General features: G+C 36.9%; 1 protein-coding gene across 1 annotated transcript; it reads left to right on the top strand.

Annotated features, from left to right (window-relative positions):
* The first annotated feature begins 8307 nt into the window (after window positions 1-8307).
* Window positions 8308-14275, top strand: LOC148651109 (tumor necrosis factor receptor superfamily member 11B-like). Its single transcript, XM_088600994.1, has 4 exons — window positions 8308-8476; window positions 9872-10259; window positions 10693-10875; window positions 11708-14275. Exons 1-4 carry the CDS (start codon window positions 8426-8428, stop codon window positions 12016-12018), a joined length of 933 nt encoding a protein of 310 aa, XP_088457120.1. The 5' UTR covers window positions 8308-8425; the 3' UTR covers window positions 12019-14275.
* The last annotated feature ends 3910 nt before the right edge of the window (window positions 14276-18185 follow it).

The following is an 18185-nucleotide window of genomic DNA, read 5'->3' on the forward strand; positions in this document are numbered from 1 at the left end:
ATTATTGCATTTCATATTCATGGTTGTTGTTTTTACCTATTCACTTTTCCATTCGAAATGGCCATTTTATCTGACCTTTCTGGCATGTGGTTTCTAAAACTATTTTTGTTGAGCTATATAAGGAGAAGCTACTGTATGTTGGGAAATATCAGTGTTGCATCATTAACACTAAAGGTCAGAAAGGCGTGGTGCGTCATCACTTTTAGTGAAACTCTTTGTTCTTGAACACTTAATAAGAATAGCAAATAATACCAGAAGGAAGAGCAACAGGCTATAATAATGAATTACATACTTAAGATAGTTAATCAGTAAAATAAATATTATTTAGGTGGTTGTCCACGTCACAGAAAAATAGGAATTAAATGTTTTGTTTCTCCATTAATCAAAAAACTGAAATGTATTCATTATCATGGTACAAAATAAGCTTTATATTTTTTATTTTATTTTTTATTTTATGTCTAAATATCAATTGTGTTTTTACAAAGTATTTGTATTTAATTGGTTTAAATAATTATTTAAATATTTAATTTAATAGTCACCTACAGTAGACTACTGACAATTTTCTTTTGATGTTACTTGCCATTTTTAATTAAAAACTAGAACAATAGGTTACATTAAAAATTAGATGTGCCCAACTTTTTAGTAATTTATTTGCTTTGCATGTGAAGGGATAAGAGTATTCTACAATCGATAAATGAGGCTTATACAGTACCTTTTAATTTGCCATATAGTATTATACTCTAAAATTGCATTGCGTATGGCGCCAAAGAAAAAAGTGTTCTTTCAAACGTGATTGTCATATCTCTATGTTGATTTTTTTTGGTGTGGAAATGATAGACAAAAATGTGCTAGAAATTAAATGTAAATAATTTAAGACGTAATTTGAATCCTTGTGGCACAGGTGGAAGGGCTTGTTAATTTTTCTCATCTTAAACACATGTATATATTCTTTTATATTGTTGTGACTGTGGGACATCTGAAATTCAGTGAGGTTTGTAGTTCTCATAAATCTTACCTTATTTTGATGATTTAAGACAACTGGTATTGCTTTGCTCTATATACACAGCTGTTCTTGAGTCATGAGGAAAGAATCAATCTTGGAGGATGATGATGGTAATCAAAAAGTGTTCCTAATAATTACCTCAAGTTAATTGAAGTCACTGTTAGATTGGTAAATCAGCAATTTTAAAACATAAATATTTACTGAGTAATTCCTAGTGAGGCCATTATGCCAGCTTCATTAGGAATGGGCCATAGTATAGATACAGTAGCAGAAAAAAAGGGAAGGAAAAGGGACCATCATCATTATCCATCATCCTCCTCTTCCTCCAAAGTATGTGCCGTGAGAGAACACCTCCTTGAAATTAGATATGAATCCAGATTCTGTCCAAATAATATGAATTCTGATTACTGGGCCCTGAGGGATTTGGTTCTGGTAAGGATCTGTTTTGTTTATTAAGATGCAGGTTTTCTCTCTTTGTCCTGAAAGGTGTCTTATGTATTAAGATTATAAGGATAGAATTCTGGGCATTCTATGTCTATAGAAGGTAGGGCTCTAAAACTCACTGAATTGTAAATAGTGCATAGTGTAACCATTTGTTTATAGTGTAACTGGTGTATGTTGTGTAACTGTGTGTGTGTTATTTATCGTAATAAATATTTGTCTTGTCTAAGTTTGGGCCTGATTGTTACTCTGTTGTCAAGCTGTACTAAAAACATAAAGTTTTTATTGTGTGTTTATTCTGGAGGAGGTCGAAGTTTAATGTTGCACTTCTGCTCCCCTCTGGATAAGGGCTCACTGGCTGCACACAGCACCGCTCACATCTTTCCAAGCACTTGGCATTTTGGTCTCGTCAGACCATGAGCTTCACACTCAGTGTCGCTAAGATCTTACCTTTATTGCGTTCAAGGAAGGTAAGATCTCGCTCAAACTCTCAAGCAGCTCCTGCCATGCCAACTGCACTTTACTTTCAGTTTTCCTGATGTAGTCAATGCTCCCTGGAGCTCTTGGCTGAAGAGCCAAAGGTCCAAAGCTACTATTTATGGGATTATGACTGAATGCCACAGTCAGAAGCCCCCTAAAAAGGAGCCCGATACAACATCCACTTCCCTTTTCTCTTCTCCTAATCCTGCGTGTTCTGCTTTCCCTTCTTCCTCGTTTTCTGGTTGAGAGTGCAACCCACTGCACCTGCAGTATGACGGTCAAAGTCTGCTTCTTTGGCTGTACACATCGCTGTGTGGATCTTTTCTAGCACCCCTCCCTCTGCCCCACTTTCTCCCTGGATCAGTCCTCCTGAGTGAGGGGGTTGTGACAGCCAGTGGAGACGTTTCCTCAGCCAGGCTGGCGTCAGAGTACATTGTCCCGTTATGTTTGTCAGCTCAGTTTCTCATTATAATTTGGCCAGACTTCTGAAGTAACAATATATACTGTAGTTATTTGTACACATAGATATATTGTTTCTTGTACTGTTGTACACCTGAATATATACAACATTTTATATACAGTACTGTATATAGGGGATATATACAGAGTTCTAAGACAAACAAGAATTTAACAAGATAACTTCCCATTTACCATCATGTGACTCATTTAAATTACATTAAAAAACTCATTATTTGTGACTAAGCCAGCAGCTATATCACCCTGCAGCTCTCAACTGGCTACCCACTGAAGCTAAGCAGGGTTGAGCCTGGTCAGTATCTTGATCAGAGACCTCCTGGGAAGCTATGGTTGCTGCTGGAAGAGGTGCTAGTGGGACCAGCGGGGGGGCTCAACCTGCGGTCTGTGTGGGTCCTAATGCCCCAGTATAGTGGCGGGGACATTATACTGTAGCGGGTGCCCTCTTTTGGATGAGACATTAAACCGAGGTTCTGACTCTCAGTGGTCATTAAAGGTCCCCAGGCATTTCTTGATAAGAGTAGGGAGTTATCCCGGTGTCCGGGCCAAATTTCCCCCCTCAGCCTTTACTGGGGCCTCCAAATTGTCCCCATATATGATTGGCTTGCACTGGCCCTGCAATGGATTGGCACCCCGTCCAGGGTGTACCCTGCCTTGCACTCGTTGTTTACCGGGTAGGCTCCGGCTTCCCATGACACCATATGGTATAAAGCGGTTTGGCAAATGACATGAGATGACATTAACTGTGACTTTCACCTTGATATAATAATTATTAAATGATAATGTCTGTAAGTTAATTGGCTACTTTGATAGCATGTATTCCATGTGTTTTAATATAGGTATTAATGCCTCATTTGTCTTAGAGTGGTTTTCGTGAAGGTGTCCGTTTTTCAATTTCATACTTAAGGTAAGCAATGTTGACCATGAGGTTGTATGAACCTACTTTAAAACTACAACTACATAAATATTTCCTAGGTAATCTTTCCTAGATTTGTATGTTGGTAACTTGTGATTTAGTCCTCAGAAGTTTGGGTAACTGTGGTCATAATATTGCATAGAGGGGAGAAGGGTGGGACCCAGTAAAAACAACAGGTATTATTGTTCATTGTATGTCACAACAACTTAAAATTAGCTTTTATCTCATTTGTTATCAAATAGATGACTGATGATGCCAAGTCAGAATAATGATGATGGAAAAAGGCAATATCACATAACTGTGACAAGCATGCAGCACCCTTTTATGTAACCCTTTTATGATTTATTTCAGAATTCCAAAATCAGATGCAAAGAGTGAGATGCAAAATAAACTTTAAATGATGTTAAAGTGCAAGTAGGGAGAAATACAATGGATCCTTTGCTTTCATGATTCTTTTGAAGAATAACGTTTAACTGAGAAAATCCATAACAGGTGAAGTCAATAAGTATGAAATTAGTAGGAGTCAGGCTCACATGTGACCTTATTAGTGAATAAGGAAACATCCCAGGGGTAAAACAATATGCTAACAATTAAATATGTATATTGGCAAATCCAGTCAAATAAACAATTAAGAAAAAATGGTAAAAAGCAGTCTGCCAAAGGCACTCTATCACAGGGTACGATAGACTTTTACAGCATGGAATCAACTGAAGTGAAACACATGCTGGGCAGAACCCTTAGAACATCTAATTACATTTTTTCTGAAAAAGTCAATCACATTTCTTTGCTACAGAGTGTTTTTCCACTTTTCATGGGAGTGCAGAGATTACAGGCCTCACCACAAAGCACAGTTTTAGGCAATTCCTTACTACTGTATAAGCTTTTTACTGTATTTAAGGCGGGTCCTAAAACAATCCAGCCTACTGTTCTAGCCTCCTGTAACACCATCTGTTACCCTGAGTATCCCTACAAAGTACCCCTGGATACATGAAAAAATATTAGAAATACTGTGGTGCTTAAACTGCCAGTTTTTAAACAATGAGTAGACACCAAGCTCATTTTTCACTGCATTCAAGCATCAGACACATACAGATACTGTAAAAACATCAGAAAGTTTTCAAGGGAGAGGATACCATTCTGTCCATATGGCTTATTTGTTTTTTAGTAACTAATTGATCTGAAGATCTCATCCAGGTGTTAATCTCTGAAGTGGTGGCATCAGCTTCAATAACAAGGATGGGTAGCTTGTTCCAGTCAACGTCTCCCAGACTCACTCAATATTTTGTATCAAGAAGATTCTACAGTTCTGAGATTAATGTGCTCCGGTTCATGTTTCACCATTAAATTTGAAGTCCATGTGGTTGACGTTGTCAATGCTTTTAAGGAATTTGAATATTTGTATTAGCTTGCCTGTTAATCTTTTTCTCTTCTCTAGCAAAAAAAAGTTCAATTCTACTCTTTGTTTAGTGTAGGACATATCGATGAGCTTGGGAAGTTATCTGGTTGCTCTTCCTTGGAACGATTCCAAATCAGCCATCTCTTTTTTTTTTCAATTTTTGGGATCACACGATATTCTCAATAAGAGAATAAATCATTTTCTTAGCTCACCTACTTCATATTTAGTTCAGTGTATGGTATTTTATACAGAATACAGGAGGTTGTGCTTTTGCTGTCAGCTTGCATTACTCTACCTTTTATGTCATCTGCAAGGTGTTTAACCACTGTTAAACCAATGAGCAGTGGCACAGTAAGTCAGAGATCATCCCTAAAGTATACTGTAAGCACACAGTAGCAAAACTGCTCTCCTGGATGGGTTGCCAGTACAACAGAATTCAGAAAAGCCAATCAAGCAAAAACAGCTGTCATGACCATGTCATCAGGAGGTGGGAGGAAACTCGTAGTAACATATAAAAACCCATATGAGCACAGAAAGAACAAGATAAATCCAAATTGACAGATACTGGAATCTAACCTAGGGAAAACCAGCAAAACTATGACAAAATGCTTCCTGTCCTTCTACAAGCAATACAGTTTTCATTTTTCCCCAGAAAAGACCAGTCTGAAAGGCAATATTGTGCAGAGCATTTTATACATTAGTTGTTTTAATAAGGATAAATTACAAAGAATTAAATCACCCTATTAACAACATGTCTGTGTCCCTATTCAAACACTGAAAAACAGCATTTTATTTTTACATTTGATTGTAAAGCTTGATTCTGATGTGTTGAAAGAAAAACTCTTCACACGATAACTAAACTGACAAAAATTAGGTTACTTTTGTAAGAGGTGTTTGTGGATTGGTTGGATTAGTTGGTGGCACTATTCAATCTAGAGATTGGTTCTTGGTTTGAATTCTGTACTCTTCTTCAAATATCCAAGCATTTTTGTCACCCATTTTGTTTTACAGCAATTGCTTCTCATCATCACCTTGTCCAATACCGTAAATGCTTAAAATGCTTAAACTTTTAGCAGCTATGTCACCCTGCAGCTCACAACTGACAACCCACTGAAGCTCAGTAGATTCAAGCCTGGTCAGTACCTGGATGGGAGACCTTCTGGGAAAAACTAAGGTTTCTGCTGGAAGAGGTGTTAGTGGAGCCAATAGAGGGCGCTCACCCTGCAGTCTGTGTAGGTCCTAATGCCAGATTATAGTGACAGGGACACTATACTGTAAAAAGGCACAATCCTTTGAATGAGATATAAAATCGAGGTTCCGACTCGGTGTGGTCATTAAAAATCCCATGGTGTTTCTTGAAAAGAGTAGGGGTGTAACTCTGGCGTCCTGGCCAAATTTCCCATTGGCCTTTACCAATCATGGCCTCCTAAATAATCCCCACCTATGGTCTGGTTTCATCACTCTGTTCTCCTCCCCACTGATAGCTGGTGTGTGGTGAGTGTACTGGTGCACTATGACTGTCACATCATCCAGGTGGGGCTCCACATTGGTGGTGGTGGAGAGGAGTCCCCATTACCTGTAAAGCACTTTGAGTGGAGTGTCCAGAAAAGTTCTATGTATGTGTAAGGAACTATTATTATCAACTGTTATCCTTATTCAGTATTCAGCCAGTGAAAATACAGTAAAATCCAACAATGAGAAAATGGAACTGAATAAAATCACATTTTGCAGATTTTTAAGAAAGGATCCAAAATAATAGAATGTGCTGTGTTTTATGTTTAAAATGCAGCCACAGCAGCCACTGATCCAGAGCCAGTTTATAAATTGTTTCAAGATGATCATATTGTTTTAATATAATAAGGTCATGAAGCTTTGTGCTCAATGGTTCTAAACAGAGCACAATATATATACTTGTATAACTGTATGCTGGGTTAAACATTACCCAGCATTTCTGAACACTTGTTGAGCTTAGGTTAACAAGAACATATAAACCACCAGTTTAAGAAAATGTCCCATCTTTTACTTGATATTTTGCATGTTATCAACTGTTCTGAAAAATGCTTTGCAATTCTTTTAGTTTCTAAGCTGTTTTTGTCCTGCCTCTAAGTATGATGCAAGGACTTCACTATAAGGAAGTTGTGAGACATCGACCTCTCAATCTCTAATGTATAGCTTTAAATAGTAACGTCCTTCTAAAGAAGTGCAGTCAGTAACTACTTCCAAACACAAATACTGAATGTTCCATGGCGTCACAGGATTTGCACTGGGTCATCAGGAAATTGTGGAATGTCAATAGAATTATCTTTTCATTTGAATTATGATATATTGAGTTAAATCTAAAATATTTAACCTATGGATATACTATAAAATATATAGATTTGGGATTTTTCAACAACAGCTGCATTTTGTGTGTAATTATATGACTATACCTGTATATCCCTAACACTATGGTGGAGACCCTTTGCATTGCACCAGATAGCGTTAATGACACAGCAGTAACTGTATCATATATCACATCGTAAGATCCTCATTATTAAACCTAACAACAGTGTGCAGGCTTCCTGGATTACGTTTTTGAAAACACTGTGATTGGAAACAGAGCCTAACAATTTAGAGTTTTTACTGAGATGAATACTAGGATGAACAAAACAAAATGTGCAAAGCCATTTCTGCACATCACTCAATGTCCTTGTTGTGTTCTTAGTGGTTGTTACAGTACCACTGTCAATAGAGTAACCACTGTAAGCTAGGCCCCAGTTCTTAAGAATAATGTTGTGTTTAGTTTAGTGGGAAAACTTAAATACACCAGGTAGCAGCAAAATAAAACCCACTAGCCCTTATAGCCTATGAAATAATATTAAGAGCGATGATGTTGTTTGACTAAGAGATTTCCCAGTCTTGAGAGTAGTCTGGTTAAAATGTGTATTATTGCTATCAATCAGATATTACAGTAGGATAGATACTGTAACTTCAACGTAAAGTTTTGAAACTAAAAAACTTTGCCTTATACATCTACAGGGTGATGAACTGGAGCAATTAACATGGAGAAGAGATTCCTTTGAAGAATGCTTAAACACTTCATGCAGAGGGTTCATCCAAACCAAGCCGGTGTATTGCTCTTCTGTGCTTCTGCTAGTAGTACTTTAATACTGTTATCAGCGGGAACATGTTCCCCATGGGCAAACTTGTTCATATACCACATTTAATTTAACATTTTTCACAATGTAATTATTTAAACAACAGATTTACTCATTTAAATCAATCTATTAATAAACCTATCAATTACTGCTAGCATCAAATATCTAATGACAGCAAATAATTTGCTACCTCAATGTAGAATTGTTTTTTTTTTCGATATTCAAAATACTATTATTTTGCTTAATTTTACACCACAAAAAAAAATGGTAAAAAGCTAGAAATGTACACATAGGAACAATTTTTATATAGCCAAAACATAGGTATAGTACCTTATTTGAGGTACTTCTGTACTTTCTATTTAATGATTAGGTCTTTTTTGATAATTTATCCGTTTCAGTTTTCAGTGTATCTCTACCTTCTAAGTACAGCTGTAATAAACACGTGGGCCTCCTAACAATCGCAATCCATTCTTGGAATATGTAAAAACACAATATACATAACACTGTTTTTGTACGGAGAAGCTTAAAGAACTGCCACGCCCCCGACCAACAGGAACATAAAAACCGCTTCAGCGTTAATGAATTTCACTGAAAGGAAAAAAGCACAATTGAAGATGAGCAGGAAAGAGGTGAGTTGATTTAAATGTTTGAGCTATCTCTCTGAATTGGAAAAGTTTGTTTTTAAATTGTGCTTTCGTTTTCAAGAAATTTAAAAGAGCTACTATAAGAAAAAAACTAGTTTACGTGACCATTGTTTAAAGTAACTACTATATAGATGGAAACAGTGCAAAAAGCTGTTGTGTATAATTGTTAGAATCAGATTTCTGCAATATGTCCTTTACAGTATATGTGTATATAGCCTCTCGCTTGCTCATTTTAAACATTGTAAACATTGTAGTGAAATATGACTTTTGCTCAGTTTGGTTAACTTCTGTAGGGTGTCTGTGCAAATTAATTTTCGAATCCGTAAATCTTTGAAATATGCCGATAAAATGAGTTATACTTTGATGATACTGTTTTGTTTGATAGTCCATTATAACGTTATAGTTATATACGTTATAAAATATGAAGACATTGTTAAAGGTGGAATTTACAAAAACGTTTTTACCTTCACTGTGATACTCATCAAAGACACTGGCGTCTAAAAACGTAGTGTTCTATATTTATATTTATAAATCTGGTTATATTTAAACTACATAATTATTTGTAAGTTAGGGTGTGGAGTTTTACCTCCATAAATCAGCGACAGGATCAAAGCCACGACTGATTCTGAAAAGATAAATGTCTCTGACTTGCTAGGTAAAATCTTTCTAGAAGCAGAGTATATCAGATGTATTGAATTTAAGATTTTGGTTTAAAAAAAAACAAAGGGTTTCTTCTTTGCTAATCACTGTATCATAACAGTAAATCAAAAGCAGAAATATCTGCTCTCCAGTTGATGCACAATCCTGTTTCATGCCAAGAAGGTGCTGGTAGTGTAGTAACCTAACCACAAATACAAAGAGTAATGTCTACCCTACAGCAATACAGTAATTGACGTGGATAAATGAAAATACAAATGTGACAACATAAGTATTAAACATGCATCTAAATATGACAGGTATTAAATATGTTATGATTAATAACAGACTTGTGGGACTTAACATTGCAAAAAGACATTCGGTAGATGAGAGATGCCAGCATTGTCAATGTGATAAGGTTTACTTATCAGGAGATGGTTCTATCCCTTTAAGCTTTCCCAGGGAAAAGGGAAATGTCAAAAATCATTTTAAGTACTTGATGTAGTTTTGAACATGTACTGTACATAAACAGTATTGCTAGTAGATAAGCATCATTTTAAGTAATTTCTGAACAGTTCATGCACTTTATATTTATATTGGAAAGAGTGTTTGATAGGACAGTTAATGTAATATTTCCAGGACAAATTACACTGTATTGCCCTGGGTTACGCTGTATTTCTCCAGAAGATAAGCATGTTTATGTTTTTCTGCACAATACCAATGAGCAATTCTGTTTCTTTGCAGGTCCTAGCAATTGTGTTCTTTTTCACTGCAAATAATCCTGCAGTGCTGGAACATGGGAAATATCGCACCTACCAGCACAGAGATCCAGTCACTGGCAAAATGCTTCTCTGTAATCAATGTCCTCCAGGAACATACCTGCAAAGCCATTGTACAACCAAGCACCAGACTGTCTGTGCACTTTGCCCAGCTCAGCACTATACCCAGTACTGGAATTATCTTCCCATGTGCCTGTACTGCAACAATTTCTGCAGGGAGAACCAGTTCGTAAAGGAAGAGTGTTCTCCCACCTACAACAGAGTTTGTGAATGCAAAAAAGGCTACTACTGGGATTCAGAGTTTTGCATAAAGCACACAGAGTGTCCTTCAGGATATGGGGTCAAAGCTAAAGGTTTCTATGATTACTGTTTAACAGTTTCCGGATTGTTATTATATCTGACTGCATACAGCATTTCGAGGAATTGTCTTGGGTGTTCTTCAAATTAATAAATGACCTGCAAGAGCAGTCTGATATTTGAAAGACGTACAATTTGCTAATTACTGCATCTTCATTCTTTAGCAATATGCGAGTTCAATAATATCCTGGACTATGTGCAATTCATTTTACTCTAGAAAACAAACAGAAATACATCCGACTTAATGTGAGTTCCAAAAATGGTAAACATAACCGACACCGACTTTCCATCTGTTTATTTCTCCTTTGTTACTCAAATACAGTCATTAAGTAAACTGTGCAGATTTTATTGAATCAAATTTATACCAGGAACATGAGCGCTTTAGCTACGTAGGTAATGCTAACTTCATTTATTCAATTTTTTTCCTAGGAACAGCAAACAAAGACACAGTATGTGAGAAGTGTCTTTCCGGGTACTTTTCCTCAAAAATATCAAGTCAATTATCCTGCATGAAGCACACCAATTGCACAGCTCATGGCTTAAAACGGATTCTTAAGGGCACTTCATGGCATGACAATTTGTGCATTTCCTTCAGCGATTTCCAAGTCAAAGGTACATTGTTCCCTTCTATCTGAGGAAATGAATAGTGTGCAGTATTGCTGTGCTTTCCAGTAATATATTGTACTTTTTTTTAGACAATACTTTTTACTGGGCCATGTAATATATTGTACATTTATCATGGGCCATTTTCTCTGTGAGCAAATTCTTAAAACAGATTAAACAGATTTTTAATTGTGCAGCTTTCCCATAGGGAATAATGAGGAACATCAAATAAAATAAAACGTACTTATCACCCAAATGAATTTGTTTACAGGAGCTCACTACATCAGATTCCAGAACTGAGGAATTAATTTGATTTGGCTGTTCAATGGCTTTTTGGCTGTAGCATCTGCCCCAGTGCATTAACCGAGTAGTAATAGGAAACCAAATTAGAAAGATTTTAAAGAGGAAAAAATCAGACATTATTTTTGGAAAATTAGTCTTGATTGGATAGTAAAAGTAAAGAGTGTTTGATATATTGTAAAATGCAGTGCAGTTGTGGGCTTTTTGTGTTTATTACATTTATTTTTCTTTTTTTTTACTTTTATTATTTAGTAGTCATTCTAGTTCTACTGTAAGGTATGATACATGTTTAAAAATAAAATAATTGACAATTCTGTAGCCCTGATTAATATGGCCTGAAGATGGGTTCCTCCCAATCTGTACCAGCTGCAGCATTAGAGATTTCAAAGTGAAGCTGTTGGAGTGTTTGTTGATTTATAAGAAATCTTGGGAGGGCACAGTGTGAGTGGTCTGATTTGTTTTTGATTATGCAGTATGTATATACAATTAAGTACAAATTATTTAACTAAAACATTACATGTTTATACATTTCTTGTTTCAGGTACTCTTAGTTTATACAGAGAAATCATTATAGAATTCTTTTCTCATCAAAAGATGAAGCTGAAGAAGGTGGTCAGATTTGGAAAGAAGTCTCTAAATGAACAACTGCTGAAGCAGTTAAAAGGCAATGGAAACCTCTCTGCTCAGAAACTTATGTGCATTTATGTCAAACAGTGGATGTCTCTTCAGAAACCAGGCACAAATGTGATTAAAAAATTGCTGGAAATGCTGAAGAAATCACAACTTCATAATGTTGCAAGTAGGTTTGGGAAAAAATTTAAAGGTGTACTGGCAAAAAAAAAAGAGGAATGAGGAATAATTGAATAAAAGAAAAATCAGAAGAGAGAGGTGGATGAAAAGTTAATGATCAAGATAAACAACAAGGAATTTGCTGCTTATTGCACGGCACAGTTATTTCACAAATTGAAGTTGTTTCAAACATCAGTTATTGTTATATTTACCTGGTTCACTGGAAAACACCATGCTCCCTCCAATTTAATGTTCTGTTATTGGATTTTTCTGGCTTGCGATACTTGGGTTCATAGTGGCTTGAGCATGGACAAGGTTTTTAGATGGTTCTAATAAAAACTGCGAGAACCCTGTTTGGATCAGGGCCACCTGGACCCACCCCTTGAGCAAGGTCTGGGGATGGTGTTCAATACCTAGCACCTGGTGGCTGGGTCACCCACATAACCTGGTAGTCCCGATCCTAATTTCATCTGGAGCTGTTGTGTGGTCTCACCATCTGCAAGGTGAAGGATAGGGGTTGGTTGCGATGCCAAGTGAGTAGTGGGGCTGCCTCCAGAGGGATTGGGTTCATTTTTTTGTGGCTGAGCTCACTGTGGTGATTAATCAGATCTTTAGTGATAGAGGTGGTTGAGATCCAGCCAGAAATGCTGAAGGTGCTGGACATAGTTGGGGAAGCGTTGGTTAACATACCTCTTCAGTGTTGAGTGGAAGGTAGGGACAATCCCTTTGGATAGGCAGACTGGGGTGGTGGTTCCTATTACAGAGAAATCACACTCCGCTGCCTCCCTGGGAAAGCCTATGCCAGGGTTTTGGAAATGAGACGTTATCTAATAGTCGGGGCTCAGACACAGATGATATAATCTGTCCTGGCTGTTGAACAATAGACTAACTCTTTGTCCTTGCATGGACCTTGAGGGAACATGGGAGTTTGCTACACCTCTCTGCATTTGTTTTGTGAAAATGCAGAAAGCTAAAGACTTTGTACCCCAGAGTATCTTGTGGTAGGTGCTTTGGGAGTATGGGTTGCTGGTGTTGGTGCTGCATGCAATTCGGACCTTGTGTTTGCAGAAGGAAGGTTATGTCCACATTATTGGTGTTAAATCGAGCCTGTTCATGGTTGGCATTGAACTCCACCAAAGGTGCGTCTGGTCTCAGGTCCTGCTTGTGATTTTCACAGACAGGATAACAAGGCACAGCAGAGGTTTGGAGTGAATCCTGTTTGGGGACCTGAGGGTTGCATCTCTGGAGCACTTCACCAAATGTGATGGGGTCAGGATGAGGGTCAAGGCCCCAATGTACTTAAAATCCTTATGACCTCCGATGTAGAGGTCTCTAGAGAGTGGTCTCCAGAGACCTCTACATCGGAGGTCATTATTCTCTCCTGGAAAAGAGTGGCTCGCTGTTTCAAGTTCAGGAGGAAACCACTGCCACAAGTGAAGGATTTTAAGTACATTGGGGCCTTGTTCACGAGTGCGGGTAGTGAGGATTACGAGACTGACCAGCAGTAATGCAGACCCTGTACCTAACGGTGGTGGAGAAGCAATAGCTACGTTTTTAGATTAAGCTCTCTTTTCCAGTTGATCTACATCCCTGTCCTCACCTATGGTCACATGCTCTGTGTAGTGACCTATAGAATGAGATTGTAGTTGCTAGCAGCAGAAATGAGGTTTCTCCGAAGGGCTGCTTGGTTTACTCTCTGTGACAGGGTGAGGAGCTTGGCAGTCCAGGAGGACCTTGGAGTATAATTGCTGCTCCTCTAAAATTGAGAGCAGCCAGTTGATGTGGTTTGGGCATCTGGCGAAGATATCTCCCACTAGTGGTGTACCAGGTACTGCCCATTAGGGCTAATCCAAGACATGCTGGAGGGATTATGTCTCTCAAATGGCCCGAGGGTGTCTAGGAATCCCCCAAAAGGAGCTGAAGACATTGGCTGCGGAAAGAGAAGGTTGGTCTGCTCCGTCTTATCTGTTACCACTGCAGCCCTCTCCAGGAATAACTAGTTAGAAAGCAGATGGGTGAAAAACATCCTGATCATCGGATCTGACCTACAGTGTATACCATCTACCATTCTGGCACAAAACAAGTACAAATTTTCACTTTTAAGAAATTACCTTGGCAATATCCTGGAAATGTGTTATCTTTAATGTATTCACAAAATATTTACTTCATTTTGAACTCAATCATCATTAACATTGACATTACAGTCTTCCATTATTGTACATACAGTAGAATTGGAATAACAGTCTTTCTTATTTTCTGTACAGACAGGATGCTGATATGTATATATGTTTGGGAAAATAAACATTTTATGATCCAAAAATGTTTTTCTTATTTTTTATTTAATATTAAAATAAAAATATGCAATGTACAAATTGAAGATGGTTTCTTAATTTCATAAACTTCTTTGAAAGTTTAAAATTAAAAAAAGTTAACTTCAAGAGTAAATTGTAGCCTGACAGTGCAGATAAACAAGCATATAGGATTTGGACAGGATGAAACAAGTATTGTGAATGAAAAAAGATACAGAGTAGTGTCATTCATGACTAAAGTATGCTGATTATGAATAATGATGAGTCTATTCCCATGAGTGATATTTAACAGCAATAAATCATTCCACTGCAAATTAACTTTTTTGTTTCCCAACTTGGACCTGTCATTGCCACAATCTTTATGAATTGTGCAAGTTATTATGTGCATTTTTCTTCATGACAGCATGCTTTACATTTCCATTAAAAGTGAGTTGCATCCATCTGGAACTTGGGAGTGACAATAAGGTTGAGGTGTTCAACTGTAGTGTGTTAATCCCTGTATTTTGGCTAAATTCTAACCTGGTCTTGAGAAATCTGTGCTTCCTAAATTCCTCGCTTAATTTATCTGGTAAAACTGTTTCTCGATTCTTCACCTGAACTGCCGTGTAGGAACACAGCTGGTGGTGGTGCTAGACAGCTGTTATTACCTGGGGCTGGTTGCGAGTAAACAGGTAACATCCTGCCACAGCTATTAAAGTTAGGGCACTTGTAACATCTGTTGGTCAAACATTGGAAGGTCTTCCATAATTCATTTTTTTTGACTGGTAATTATTGAAGCAGTACAAAAGTGATTTTTGTTACTTCACTTCCATATTCAAATATAAAAAGCTATAAATTATGTTTATGAAATAGCTTGATCTTATGAGATAATTCTCAGTGGCCCTTTTGGACAGAAAGATTCCAAACTGATCTTTCATGGAACTGTATGATTCTATTCTTCAGTATGGTACAAAGATTAATAATGACCACACAATAATGAAAAGTTTCAGGTTAAAAGTACTAAATTTTCCTGTTGGAAGTGGCAAAAATATGTGTTTTTATACTACAGAATACCTATCGGGGTACTCTATAGTTACTATGGTCTGTGGTCTGTCACTGGAATCTGTCAAAATTGCACTGAAATATTGTGTTGAACTTGTGTACAGTATGACTGTTTAATTAATAGTTTTCAGAGTTTTCACAAGCACTTAATCAGTGAGTACTATATTTTAGGGTGTTCCACTGTGTGGAGTTTAGTTAGCAGTTAGCAGCTCAGTTTTCAGTATCTACTGTGGTTGTGTCAGTAGAGATAATAAGAATGTAATTCCAGGATTAGGAAAATCAAATGTTGTTGTACTAGAAATTTTAAAATAATGAGAAACACCCTGGAACTCTAACAGGTTCCATTGTTTTGTATGAAAAGATTCTGATACACAGTACCAGTTTGGGATTTTCCACAACTATAATTGCAATTCTGTTAATGCAGCTCCATCATATTCTGTCCTTATTGTTCCATCTTGTGTTAACCATGGACAGGTAATTGGGGCAGCCTACTGTAGGTCAATGTGACTTTTTGGGTCCTCCCATGTGGTTCAACCAGTGAATTCATTACTCCCGTTATAATTTTGTCATTAGTACAGATATCTAATGCAAAGTCATAGTCCAACAGCCTTTGTGGCCACTATAGGTTGTACATTTGAATACTAAAAAATCAAATTGTATATTTGTATTGGAAAAGGTATGTGATAATTCAGCAATGGCATAAAGAAAGAAAAACGCAATGCTTTTACTGCTTATCCTTCTTTGACTATAAAAGAGAGAAAAAATGCATAAAGGACATAGTATGTGAGAATGAGCACAGGAGGTGCAAAAGAGTGTAAAAAAAATGGAAATCTGAGGTACAGGTATGAAAATCGGTAAATCGGTGGAGTCTAAAAATAAATTAGTATATTATTGAGAGCATTTTGAGAGCTTGCAAGCACTGTCATTGAGGGACTCACCTTCCTCTAATTGCTGCTGAACCTTGCTGTTCAGGCTGTGCTGCCTGTGACATTTTAAAAGACTTGAGACTAGAAGTCAAGAGAGTTCAAGGAGGTTACTGTACTGTACACCTACTGTACACTTCCTCACTCTCCTCTGTGTCTTCGTGGGTATCTTGGCTAGGAATGTGACCGTCAAAATTCCACATAGGGCATATACAGTATGAACAAAAACAACTGGCAATTATACAGTAGATTGAAAGGATGTCCTTATACTACTCTAATAACTAATTCAGGTTTGTCACAGTCCCTACAGTAGCTCAGTGTCACATGATATGTGTATCATATATAGTATTCTGTGATATGAGTATTGTTGCACTATTGTTGCAGTCTCAATTTTAGAGGATTTTAGCCTCAATTGGACGGAGGTAGGAGTCATGCAGTCAGGTTTTATAAGTCTCTTTTAGTCAGCAGAATGCTATGTACAGTAATTGACTCCTGGCAGGGAAAAAGACAATTTAGAGTGGGTCGGGGTGCCAATAAAAAGTAAAATGCACTCACCCCCGATATTTTGCTTCGATCATATTGTTAGTAGACTTTATAAAGTTTCCTATATAAATCAGAATTCAGTACCAAGCAGATTTATTACATGCACACAAGGAAGAGGCATATATAGTAAAGGTTCAAAATTCCACAGACAGGGTTTGGGATCTGATCCACAATCAACAGACAGTATTTTAAGGAAAAGACCAAAGAGTGTTTCACCTTCATTGAATGTTTCTAGTGATCTCACAACATCTCACAAAGAGTTCAAGAATGTAAATAAAGACAGGACATGTTCCTTGTGAAAATACCTTAAAGAAAAGCCAAAGAGAAGATTTGTCAAACAAGAGTGGAGGACTGGAGTAACAAGAATGTTACAGGGGTCAACTAGGTTGAGAGGTCAATGCTGCTGTACAGGAAATATGAGAACATTAGAATCATTACAAATGATATGAGCCCATTTACAGTATTATATTTCATGAAAGACAGCACATATAGTTTTGTGATATATATGACTGTCAGTACATAACAATATTGTTCCTAAATTATTGCAGTCACTTGTCGTTACCGTTATCGTTGGTTTTTAAATGCTTTGCTATTAAGTAAAGTATAGTACTATTAAGTACTATACTCCATATCTTACGAATACAAGAAAATAGTTGTTTCCTTTTTCTTTTTGCTGATTAGTAGCTCCACACCATAGTCCTAACTATCATTTTGAAGTCCAAGGACATTTTAAAATGAAACTGTTAATGATTGATATATTTGTCCCGAAAGCAAATAACATTAGTGATGCATCAACCGCAAGTGTAATTATATTAAAATTGGACCTTAGTACATGACAATTTTGTTATTTTTCTTATTAGAAAAAAAATAAGTATATGTGCATGTGTGTGTGCAAAATGATCACTGTTCAGTAAAAAGGTGAAATACAGTTGTTAACATCCTAATTTTAAATTGGTTGATATCAGGAACAATGCGCTCAGCCTTGTCTCCTACTTTTTTAGTCTCATTGTCAATATTTGTTGCGGGCAGCGGTGTCTGTCAGACTTGGAGGTTCATAGTGTAAATAGTAAAAATACCTACAACAGTATATAAAACCTGGATTAACTATGCACAGAAAAAATCTATAGGATTTCACATTCATATCTACATTCATCTAAAAAGCCAGTCATCCAAATAGTAGGCTTTTGTTGAGTCAGAGTAAGGTCAAAATCCCTTTTGTGTTGTCCCAAACTTTTTCACTCCATGTCAATCTTGGAGCAAATCAAAGGAAAACTCAGAATGAAAGAAAGTAACTGACTACTAGGGAATTTTTCTGGTTTCTGTATGTGTTGTTTGTATTCATTAATACTGCATGCTTGCAGGTTGACATCATGGCTCTGTAGTTTTCAGTGATAAAACACAATACAATCCTCCT

The sequence above is a fragment of the Lepisosteus platostomus genome, chromosome 12 (assembly GCF_059453375.1).
Source record: "Lepisosteus platostomus isolate fLepPlt1 chromosome 12, fLepPlt1.hap1, whole genome shotgun sequence".
Lineage (NCBI taxonomy): Eukaryota > Metazoa > Chordata > Actinopteri > Semionotiformes > Lepisosteidae > Lepisosteus > Lepisosteus platostomus.

Coding starts and splice junctions, on each gene's coding strand:
- LOC148651109 (XM_088600994.1), top strand. CDS start 8,426: ATGAATTTCACTGAAAGGAAAAAAGCACAATTGAAGATGAGCAGGAAA. Junction 8,477..9,871: donor TGAAGATGAGCAGGAAAGAG/GTGAGTTGATTT, acceptor GTTTCTTTGCAG/GTCCTAGCAATTGTGTTCTT. Junction 10,876..11,707: donor CAGCGATTTCCAAGTCAAAG/GTACATTGTTCC, acceptor TTCTTGTTTCAG/GTACTCTTAGTTTATACAGA.